At 32.1% G+C, this 13180-nt stretch overlaps 1 protein-coding gene across 1 annotated transcript; it reads left to right on the top strand.

The window, feature by feature from the left end:
* The first annotated feature begins 1110 nt into the window (after window positions 1-1110).
* LOC134702470 (uncharacterized) lies at window positions 1111-3191 on the top strand. Its single transcript, XM_063563369.1, has 4 exons — window positions 1111-1192; window positions 2158-2241; window positions 2530-2652; window positions 3001-3191. The coding sequence occupies exons 1-4, from the start codon at window positions 1111-1113 to the stop codon at window positions 3189-3191; spliced, it is 480 nt and encodes a 159-aa protein (XP_063419439.1).
* The last annotated feature ends 9989 nt before the right edge of the window (window positions 3192-13180 follow it).

Genomic DNA, 13180 nt, shown 5'->3' with positions numbered 1-13180 from the left:
AGCTGTATTTGTTATTATTGCTTTTTTCATGAATTTTGCTTTAATCTTTTTTCTTAGGATTTTTCTTATTAAGGGATTGAATGAGTGGGTTAGTTATTGCTAGAAACTGAGGGTACATGTGCGGTTGTAAGTGTAAACATCCATGACATTATAGGGGAAAAGCAATACAAAATTAGCAAGAAAATCAATCTAGTTGTCAATCCAGTTGAGGTGACCAACAATAATCTAAAAATATCATATTGTTCATATAAAAATGACAATCATCAAGGTCATAAGGATTATTTGTTAAAAGCCAACAAAATATATTAACATCTTTAATTGTAAAAGAAAAAGGCATTAAGTATAAACATAATAATTAGGTCATGTAATGGATGTCCTGAAATATGTGAAGTCTTACAAACATGAAACCCAATGTCGTTATGGATTAAATATCTCAAAAATATCTGTACTAAATTGTTGTTTAGTAAATAGAATTTTAATATTCCTACTGCAATCTATCTTAATTTCTAATGTATTTTTTAAATTTTTAGGGTTAAAGAAAGGACACTTTTTTCCAGAGGAGTAAGGAGTTACCTTATGGAATATGTAAAACCTAAGGGCATAACCAAGGAAATGATTGAAAAAACACTTTATCTGGTCAAGATTGAAAATGATTGTCCTGCCGTTACAGCGCTTTTAGATATCATTTTCAAGGACAGCATTTTGAAAGGTGATAGGTACTTTTGTACTGATGTTTGGAAAGGATTATTACGAGCATTTGCTTCATCTAATCCATTCTGCAGTTTCCTGCCTCCATCTGAGGATTTCTTTAAATTCCTTGATAACATATTTTCTGAACCAAACAAAATTGTTCAAAATGACAACTATGTTAAAAAATTGCAAACAACTGTTCCAGTTATTTTTAAACTGTTGTCTCAGTTAAAAGAAAATTTCCCATATCAGGAATTTAAGGATTGCCTCCCACACTTTCAACAGAAAGTGTTTGATCCTTTCCTTAAGGATCTTTGTCCTTCTGAAGAGCCAGATGAGGATGATGGATTATCCTATTTTCCATCACTGCCTAAAGTCAGAAGAAGAGGGCAATTCATTGCAGATAAGAAAAGGCCACAAATGAAAGATGATGTGTGCTCAAAACTTTCCAAAGGACACCCATCACTGCTACCAGGAGTTTTCACATTGTTTTGTCCACATGGTAAGCTAATGTCACAGTACCTAAATTGCACTTAGTACCCAAATTGTACCTATACAAAAAATATACCTGTGGAAATATACCTAAACACTTGGCATTTTTATGATTTGACATTCTACACTTCTTTTAAAATAGCTGAATATATTTGAATATACACAAAACGCTCACAGTAATAATAACTAATGAAGCATTCACTTGAAAAAGTAAGGCAACGTTCTCAAAAGGTGATCTTTTAAAAATGACTAAACTGAATATGTTACAAGCATCCATTTTTATAAAAAATGGATAGTTAGCATTGACTAATGTCAGATTGTTCTAAATATTTGGACAAAATGAACAAAACATCTGTTATTCAATTTTTAAGGATGTGAATTTTAGTATGGATGCATTTTGGGTATTCCTCATTATGGAATCGTAGATAGTTTGGAGGTCTGTTGAGACCCATTTTTATTATTCAATATGGATTCAAAATTAGATTGGTGTAACTATATAGTAAACAAGGATATGTCTACGAAATAAACACGTAATGGAAACTTTTGTCTGGATCATGAAAAACCCTAGTTGAAAAAACTGTCAAAATAGGTGCAATTTAGGTACTGTCACGTTAAACATATATAATTTTAAACAAGATATCTTTCATCACTGTTTCAAATTTGTTTGTTGTCTCTGACAACAGTTTAGTTTGGGAAGTCTTTTGGAGTCTGTTAATCATAAAAAGAAGTATAAGAAGCAATAAAAAAGCAAGGCCAACACAACAAAGAAAAGAACAGAAAAAACACACATGTAAAAAAAAAAGAAAAAAGATTGCAACCCTTATCACCAGGAACAGGGAGATGGCAATTCTATATCTGTCAAAACTTATATTATGCCTATACAAACTAAGCAGTTTGCAATGTGTATAACAATAACCTGTTGTAGTGAGGGAAGAGAATACTATTTAATATGTCCACATTCATTTTATTGTACAGGAATATGCTATGGTTTCCAAGTAATGAAGTGTCATGAATCACCAGATGTTCCATTTACACTGTTAAGAACAAGATTCAGGAAAGGTTGTTATTTTCATCATTTTTTTCAAGCATAAAATTATACTTATTTTAATTTTGATTGTTGAAAAAAAGAAATAGGATAAGAAGAAAACTTAATCTAATTAAATTTTTTGTATCAATGGTTCTGATTGGATGACAGTAAGCATAAAATTCCACATTGCCTTGTCTGTAACTAAAGAAGCCAACATTTTGAATTGCGAAATGTTTTGATATGTAATTTCTACAATAATAAGCAAAAAAAATCTCAATTGTTGCACCTGTAATTTAACATTATAACATTGTTTTCTGCAGCTCCAAAATTAGTCATATATGACAATGCTTGCTCTTTGCAAGCTTATTGTCTGAACAGAGATGCCAATTTCTTTTTGGAAACACAGTTTAGAGTTGATGGATTGCACTTCAAAAACCATAAAGGTAAAAAAATAAATTTGAAACATAACAGCATCTGTTTGGTGACATTTTTATACCCCAACTTATCTGTACTTCATGCCAACAACTGATGAATGATATAATTTGCAATAGTGGATGAAGAATTCTGTTATTTCATTTCACTACTGTAAATTAAGAAATTAATGCAAGGTTTATGAAATGTTTTATATAAATTAAACAGGATTTTTTCTCAAAATCATATAAAACAAAATCTCATTTAAATCTAAAATGAAAAAATCACAAAAATAAATGCATGCACTAATTTCTGATGTGAATAATGCATAAATCCTTTTTAAAAACAGAAAATATTTTTCTTGATTTTGTCTTTTTCAGCTTGTGGACCTAGTTTCGAATTAAAGAGTTATCCACAGTTTACAGATTTAAATTCACAAGTGGTTGAGCAATCGAATTCGAGATTACAGCGTGTTAAAGGATCATTATCGTACATGACTCAGTTGAATTTTATGAAACATTGTAAATATTATTTATGGGGACAAAATGATGAAATTCTCTCTAAGATTTAATTTAGTTTTGCACATATACTGACATATTGTATAGTCTGATACAGTTTATGTTAGAAATTGTTTGTATATTCCTTTACAATAGAAAACTTTATCCATTTTTTAATACCAATATTTTGTAATCTGTTTCTATTTTTCCCTATATGTAGAAAACCACAAGAGATAATTGAAAATTAAACTATTCATATCATCAAGTTCTCCAAAAATGTCTCGCAGGTAAAACCTGTCCATTCTAATTTTATTCAAATTGGTCCACTCCAAAATTGATTTTGCCAAAAGTTTTGGCAAAATTTACAGAATGACGATTAGGAATAACTATCTTTTGTTGCTGTCATAGCCATAGAAAATTTCAAGATTTCAGATGGAGTCATTCTTTATTTATGAACTCTTCATACATAAATATGTAAAGGAGATAATCAAATTTTGGAAGATATCTTATTAAACCTATTTCAGCGTTTCAAACTCTTTCAATTGGTAAGAAAAAATGAAAACCTGTTGCCCCTATTATTTTCTATTTTTCTTTATGATTTGACTGAGTTTATGTCACATGCTTATAGTGGTCTGAATGATGTTTGTAATATGTCTCATTTACTGTTTGACAATGATGATATTGAAGTGTATTTTAAATTGTATCTGTTGTTATATCCTGATGACACAGTCAATTTGGCCGAACCTGCAGTTGAGTTACAATTAGCATTGAATGCAATGTATTTACATTGTGAAACATGGAATCTCAAATTTAATACTGAAAAAAACAATTCTATTATTTTTTCTTAAATTTGCCAGGCTGATAATGTTCCTTTTTAATATATAATAATGACCGTTTATCTGTTATTGATGAATTTCAATAATTAGGTATTAAAATGTAGAGTATGAACCTACGATAAATGTATTTTATTGTAACGTGTTATAGACATGTAAGTCTAGTACATAGACTTGTAAGATATTTTGATGTATGTTTTAAATTGGTAAAGCATACTGTTTAATATTCTGTATTTTATGAAAGTTAGTATGTAGGAAACAGTAAGTGTGTTGAATAATTTGTATTATACTACTTGTAATGCTTGTAGTCTGGAACATATGATAATTGAAGCAAATAAGTTTCAATTAACATTTAATAAGTAAAGTTAGAACAATTACAATATTATGAGTTTTCTAGAAATATTGAGTTACTGTCATTTGTATATGTGATAAACCAGTTGAAGTTCATGTTATAAATTACCAGTCCATAATAACAATCCACTGAATAATCAAACTGTATGTCTTGTAATTTTGTGAAGATCCAATTGTAGAAAATGTAGTAAATCGTAGTAAATTCCAGGCACTTGTGGGACGATTGTTCAATAAAAACACTATTTTAACATTGTGGCAACTGTTTTCACATACTTCTTGTAATGCCTTTTAGTATTTCTAGTCAACGTCTTCAATGATTTGTTGATGTTAATGTTCATTATCTCAAACTTTTCGCAGTGTTGTTAACGTTTTGTGACTTCCGGTGGCGCTGTATATATTGTTGATTTTTAGTTACCATAGAAATTTGTTTAGTACCATGCATAAAATGTTTATTATATAAAGGTTACTTAAATTGTATATTATTATGATTTTTGTAATTTATTATAGAATTTCAATATTTAGTTGGACGGCAACAATTCCACAATTTTCAAACTTTCCAACAATCCAACATTGACATAATTTCAATGCCTGTTCATCAGTTCTGCTTAAACTTTTGGTCGTTACAGTTAGTATTTTATTTGCTTGTGATTTATTTTTGTCAAAATGGTTAATTTTTCTTAGAAACTTAATTTTTTTAAAGGTAAATTTGTAAAGGAAAATCATGAGTAAAGTTAGCGTTTTCAAAGTTAAAAAGGAATATTTCATTTCAGCGGACTCTTGGACCCAGGCTCCTAAATTTTGATCTTTTGCTTAAAGTATTTTATTCTTTTGGTAAATTTAGGAAAGTTCTTAAAATTATTTTAGAATATCTTTTGAGTTAATTATCTTATTATTGCTGGCAAAGCTTTATTTCTAGTTTATCTTTTAAAGTAAGGATTATTGAAATTTTTCATTGAAGTTCATGTTTACTGTTAACGTTTGCCTTTTTGTAATAAATAGAATTAAATAGGAAAGTAGGGAGATAAGGGATAATTTCCTAAAGGTCTGTAAATTATAATAAACAAAACAGTTTATGTATGGTATGAACTGTATTTCATTGTTAGTTATTCAGGAAAGGTTCTGGAATATAACTAATAATCATAAACATTTTTTTATGTAACTGGTGAGATATCAGTTACAACCATATACAAAAATGATAGAAAGAGGTATTCTGATTAAATTCATTTTAAGTTAGGATTTTCTCTTAGGTAATTTATTTTCTTAGTAAGCTAAAGATAGCAGAACTCATCCTTTTTATGTATTTTTTTTGACACACAAACATTTTATCTCTTGAGTGTAAAGATAAAACATAAATATCTCTTGAGTGTAGAGATGAATAAGAAATATCTCTTGAGTGTAGAGATGAATCAGAAATATCTCTTGAGTGTAGAGATGAATAAGAAATATCTCTTGAGTGTAGAGATGAATAAGAAATATGTTTTGTTGAGTTTAGAGATAAATTACTACATGTATTATACTGAATAGATTCCATATAGATCTTGAATATAAATGAAAACATATGATTCTTGAAATGAATAAAATATAGAAAACTTGAATGTATATGTGACTTTTAGCAAATGCCTATATTGACTAGCTCATATCTTGTCATACTGACTTTGTTATTTACAAACTACTCATAATATTTAATAATATTTGTAAATACAAAGGAGTAGGTCCGGTAAGGACCGATTTTGGCCTCAAATGTCAGGTTCATATGATGAAAGATTTTCACCATTTTTTAAACACTTACGTGTTTATTTCATTTGAATAAATTAGTTTATGTGAAAGATTTGAACTGATTTTGTCATTAAAAACGACCCGATTCAAGCTCAAATATGAAAAATCTACCAAATATGCAGAAAAATGTCACTTTTCAGAGGGTTTTCGTCAAAAATGAAAGTGGCCACATCCGTGTTCATCCTCAATCTTCATATATGTTTTGTATTATCATAAAATACAACTTACATGTTAATATTAAGGATGAACACGAATGCAGCCACTTTTGTTCGACATGAAAACCGTCTAAAATTTAACTAAAATGCTAGAATTTTGAAGATTTCAGTAATTTAGCATGTACCAAGTCAGAAATATGACAGTTGTTATCCATTCGTTTGATGTGTTTGGACTTTTGATTTTGCCTTTTGATTTTGGATTTTCCTTTTTGAATTTTCCTCGGAGTTTGGTATTTTTGTGTTTTTATTTTTTAATGGTGCAAGTACCTAATATATGTGCATTGTATTGTCAAAAACAGACCATATTTATGTAGCAGAAGCATTCTACTGTACAATAAATAACTAAAAGTTTACATTTTAACAATTGTTTAAAACTGCTATATTTTGGGGCCAAAAAGGGGTCCTACTGGACCTACTCCTTTTCAGTTGCCTAAAAAAGCATTTTTTAAACAACATTGGCACCAATCATGAATGTGAAACCAAATTGTGACAAAAACTGTCCATATAAAACAGTGGCTACAAAGTACCATCCCTTACTGTTCTATGTGACAAAAACTGTCCATATCAAACAGTGGCTACAAAGTACTATCCCTTACTGTTCAATGTGACAAAAACTGTCCATATCAAACAGTGGCTATGTTCCGGACCATATGAGTATTTGGACCATACGCGTATGGTCATGACCATATGGGTATATACTCATATGGTCCGACCATACGCATATGGTCCGACCGTACGCGTATGGTCGGGGTAATTAATACTCTGTTACAGTTTACTTTTAATATTTCTAAACTCTTCATATGGTCTGGCGTTTCTTTAAAAAGACGCTATCATACAGTTAATTTTATCTTTATATTATAGTAAAAAGGTTAGCTAAATAAAAGTTACAAGTTTCACAGCTAATATTACTTACTTGTTAAAACTATAATAATCACAATTTATACCGATTTATATCAATGTGGAAGTAAATGTCACCTCAAGCCTACATGCAAGAATGTAATTAGCGATGAAAACTTACTATGGCATAAATATTTTTTTTTACGTAGTATTTGAATTATAAAAATAATACATTGTTTTTTAGATAAAGTTTTTGTATTATTGAAACTTTTATAATGTGATTTACAAAAAAAAATACCTGTATGGTCCAAATACTCATATGGTCCGGCCCGTTAATAACCAAACGAGTATTATACTCATATGGTCCGACCATACGCGTACGGTCGGACCATACGCGTATGGTCGGACCATATGAGTATACGCATATGGTCATGACCATACGCGTATGGTCCAAATACTTATATGGTCCGGAACAGCTACAAAGTACTATCCCTTACTGTTCAATGTGACAAAAACTGTCCATATCAAACAGTGGCAACAAAGTACTATCTTTTACTGTTCAGGGTGACTATGTGATCTATGTGACAACGGGTCATACACCTGTAACAACGAAAACTCATGTTATATGAACATCACTAGGGATCATACACCTCTAACAACGCCAGACTAATATTATATGAACATTATCTAGGGGTCATACACCTCTAAAAACGCAAGGCTTAGGTTATATGAACAATATCTACGGGTCATACACCTCTAACAACGCAAGACTAAGGTTATATAAATATTATTCAGGGGTCATACACCTCTAACAACGCAAGACTAATGTTATATGAACAATATCTACGGGTCATACACCTCTAACAACGCAAGACTAATGTTATATGAACATCACTAGGGATCATACACCTCTAACAACGCCAGACTAATATTATATGAACATTATCTAGGGGTCATACACCTCTAAAAACGCAAGGCTTAGGTTATATGAACAATATCTACGGGTCATACACCTCTAACAACGCAAGACTAAGGTTATATAAATATTATTCAGGGGTCATACACCTCTAACAACGCAAGACTAATGTTATATGAACAATATCTACGGGTCATACACCTCTAACAACGCAAGACTAATGTTATATGAACATTATCTAGGGGTCATACACCTCTAAAAACGCAAGGCTTAGGTTATATGAACAATATCTACGGGTCATACACCTCTAACAACGCAAGACTAAGGTTATATAAATATTATTCAGGGGTCATACACCTCTAACAACGCAAGACTAATGTTATATGAACATTATCTAGGGGTCATACACCTCTAACAACACAAGACTAATGTTATATGAACATAATCTACGGGTCATACACCTCTAACAACGCAAGGCTTAGGTTATATGAACAATATCTACGGGTCATACACCTCTAACAACGCAAGACTAATGTTATATGAACCTTATCCAGGGGTTATACACCTCTAACAACGCAAGACTAATGTTATATGAACAATATCTACGGGTCATACACCTCTAACAACGCAAGACTTATGTTATATGAACATTATCTAGGGGTCATACACCTCTAAAAACGCAAGACTTATGTTATATAAATATTATTCAGGGGTCATACACCTCTAACAACGCAAGACTAATGTTATATGAACAATATCTACGGGTCATACACCTCTAACAACGCAAGACTTATGTTATATGAACATAATCTACGGGTCATACACCTCTAAAAACGCAAGGCTTAGGTTATATGAACAATATCTACGGGTCATACACCTCTAACAACGCAAGACTAATGTTATATAAACATTATCTAGGGGTCATACACCTCTAACAACGCAAGACTAATGTTATATGAACATTATCTAGGGGTCATACACCTCTAACAACACAAGACTAATGTTATATGAACATAATCTACGGGTCATACACCTCTAACAACGCAAGGCTTAGGTTATATGAACAATATCTACGGGTCATACACCTCTAACAACGCAAGACTTATGTTATATGAACCTTATCCAGGGGTTATACACCTCTAACAACGCAAGACTAATGTTATATGAACAATATCTACGGGTCATACACCTCTAACAACGCAAGACTTATGTTATATGAACATTATCTAGGGGTCATACACCTCTAAAAACGCAAGACTTATGTTATATGAACCTTATCCAGGGGTCATACACCTCTAACAACACAAGACTAATGTTATATGAACAATATCTACGGGTCATACACCTCTAACAACGCAAGACTAATGTTATATGAACATAATCTACGGGTCATACACCTCTAACAACATGTGACAAAAATTGTTCTTGTAATAGGACGGGTATAAGAATACATGAATCTGTTCTATGTGACAAAAATTGTCCTTGTAACAGGACGGGGTATTAGTATACATGTAGCTGTTCTATGTGACAAAAATTGTCCATGTAACAGGACGGGGTATTAGTTTACATGTATCTGTTCTAAGTGGCAAAAATTGTCCATGTAACAGGACGGGGTATTAGTATACATGTAGCTGTTCTATGTGACAAAAATTGTCCATGTAACAGGACAGGGTATTAGTTTACATGTATCTGTTCTAAGTGACAAAAATTGTCCATGTAACAGGACGGGGTATTAGTATACATGTATCTGTTCTATGTAACAAAATTTTTCCTTGTAACAGGACGGGGTATTAGTATACATGTATCTGTTCTTTGTGACAAAAATTGTCCTTGTAACAGGACGGGGTATTAGTATACCTGTATCTGTTCTATGTGACAAAAATTGTCCTTGTAACATGTCGGGGTATTAGTATACCTGTGTCTGTTCTATGTGACAAAAATTGTCCTTGTAACAGGACGGGGTATTAGTATACATGAATCTGTTCTATGTGACAAAAATTGTTCTTGTAACAGGACGGGGTATTAGTATACATGTAGCTGTTCTATGTGACAAAAAAATGTTCTTGTAACAGGACGGGGTATTAGTATACATGAATCTGTTCTATGTGACAAAAATTGTTCTTGTAACAGGACGGGGTATTAGTATACATGAATCTGTTCTATGTGACAAAAATTGTCCTTGTAACAGGATGGGTATTAGTATACATGTAGCTGTTCTATGTGACAAAAATTGTCCTTGTAACAGGACGGGATATTAGTGTCCATGTGTCTGTTCTATGTGACAAAAATTGTCCTTGTAACAGGTGGTGTTATTAGTATACATGATTCTGTTCTATATGACATTAAATGTCCATGTAATATGTGAGGGAGCAGGTATACATGTATCTGTTCTTTGTAACATTAAATTTCCGTGGCAGGTAACAGGAGGGGGTGTTGGTATACATGTACCTGTTCTATGTGACATTAAATGTCTGTGGCAGGTAACAGGAGGGGGTGTTGGTATACATGTACCTGTTCTTTGTGACATTAAATTTCCGTGGCAGGTAACAGGAGGGGGTGTTGGTATACTTGTACCTGTTCTATGTGACATTAAATGTCTGTGGCAGGTAACAGGAGGGGGTGTTGGTATACATGTACCTGTTCTATGTGACATTTAATGTCCGTGGCAGGTAACAGGATGGGGGTGTTAGCATACATGTATCTGTTCTATGTGATATACAATGCCCATGTAATATGTGGGGTTGTTTGTTGGTATGCATAAAATGATTTGTACATAATATGTAAATTTTAGTTGTGTTATAAGTGTTTACATAAATTTATTTTGATATATCATAATCATAAATTAAAAGGAACCAGCCCGTTTAATATCGAATAAACACAATAATGTTTTGTGTGTGACAATTTTCTTGGCATACCTTTTTGACTGGTTCTGACATATTTAAACAGGCGCTTTTCTTTATATCTCATATATCTTATTATATCAATTTTCTCGTATCATAACTATCATCTTTATGGAAGCAGCCATTTTTCTATTGTGACGCATGCGCACACCATTATTATGACAACTACGTCACTGTTCTATGTATTCCGTTTTGACACGATTTATGTCCCCTAATATGAGTATTGTTCGAAACCAGCGCAAATTTAATTACAAATCAAGTTCCGATATGGTAGTGCAGAAATTCCGGAAAATAATTTTTATTCAACTCGATTTTGATTGTTTCTACTTTTACGTCAATTCATGACGTGACGACCATACTGCCATGACGCCCATAGATATATCGGCCATACCACGAAAAAACGAAACGGCCATAGAACAAAAACGGCTATACGAAACGGCCATAGAACAAAATGTAGAAATGGAAACTGACACGTTTTTATGTGTCCGTATGTAATCGCCTCCATCCATGCTACCAGAGCTATTCCCCTACTGTCTGTAATAAACGGCTATACTTTGTAAAGATGTATTTTTAATATGAATTATTCTGATACTTATAGATGGTTATAACAACTTTGAATAGACTATACTGTTTTAACAATTCAATTCAATTCAATTTTCAATTCAAAGTTTTATTGCCATATAAACTTTACAGTTTGTGACATATAACAACAACAAAAACAAATAAAGACAATAACTAAGTAACACTATATTTCAGGTAAATATTAACCTTTTCTCTGCCATAGGGCCTATCCGGCCTATTCAAAAACACTACCGTTGAGTGCCACGCTGAGGCCCAAAGGCCAACGGAATTTTGACGTTACGTAATAATAAGCATTACGTCATAGTGCCAGAGTGCTTGATTTGGAAAATGGCCGGCGTCAACGCCGTGGATTCGGGTTTTGCCTGTTAGAAGAAGATGAATAACCTGAGTTTAACGTTACCCAACGGGGAAAAATTAGAAAGCCAGATACCTGGATTTTTACAAATGTTAATTATGTTCATCATCAAAACTGCTTTATCCGTATTAAAGAAATAATCTAACGAAAAAAGAAGATTTTCCTTCTTTGAAGTCATAAAAAAAAATTCTAAAAAAAATTCTCAGTTTATTCAACGTGAGCAAGCGAGGGCACCTGATAGCTTGGTATATACATGTTTGAAATTCTTATATTCGGAAAATAAAATGATGTCGCATTGTTGTTTTGTTTAGGGAAGTTGTATTTTTTGTTTATACTAACTATAAAAAAAAAAACATCAGTCAGAAACTTTAAATAGCTCTGTATCAACTATTCAAATTATCTTCTGTTGTGGTTGTCGGTGTTTCTGTTTCCATGTACGATATGTTCACTGAATGAATTTGAATTTATATAAAAAGAGTCATTAGCTAAACAAAACAAACGTATAAAAGGACAAACTAGAACACAAAATTTCGAAGCACACACGTGCACATGTTCTGATAACGTTTACAGGGTACATGTTTCTCATATCCAGAAATCAACACCACTTTGCTTATTTGAATATTATACTAAAGAAATCGGATACGGGTCACGGAAATTACTAAAAATGATAGGGAATTTTGAAAAAATCGTCTTTTTTAATTTTAATTCAAGTGATAGACATGTTGCCGGGGCAGAAAATAAATATACACAACAATATACACAATTTAAACGAAACATAATGACTGTGGTTGCAAAAATACAGGTTCCTGAGCTATTTTAAATATCGAAGCGAGAGGCCTGTAACATTGCAGTGTAAAATACAGGCTAAAATGGCTGAAACGTCAAATTTGCCAATTTCGTGTTGAAAATTGGCTTACAATGTCATTACAAAAACAGGTTGCCGGGGTGGATTTCGAAACTTGAATATCCAAAGAATAAGCAAGTCCAGAGACATATATACATATATGTGTATATATGTCTCTGGCAAGTCCAAACCTTGTATGTGTAGTCGTTGAACTCTAGGTTCCCACGTAAAATTAAAATGTCACTATTTCAAGAAGAATAAACTCACGAAAGCACGAAAAAATCACTTAATTCACGTTCATTGTTTTGATTTTGACCGCCTGACAACTTTACGGAAATATCAAAGTGATTGTAAATAAGGACTCTGTGACGGGCAACTTATAATATCCGTGTTTTAAGATTTTAATGATATCAAGCCTATCAAGCCAGTCCAGTTCAAACTACTATCACGTGGT

This window comes from Mytilus trossulus, unplaced genomic scaffold, assembly GCF_036588685.1.
Source record: "Mytilus trossulus isolate FHL-02 unplaced genomic scaffold, PNRI_Mtr1.1.1.hap1 h1tg000486l__unscaffolded, whole genome shotgun sequence".
In the NCBI taxonomy this organism is placed as follows: Eukaryota; Metazoa; Mollusca; class Bivalvia; order Mytilida; family Mytilidae; genus Mytilus; species Mytilus trossulus.
The sequence above is the reverse complement of the archived record's forward strand: the minus strand, read 5'-3'. Positions and strand labels throughout refer to the sequence as shown.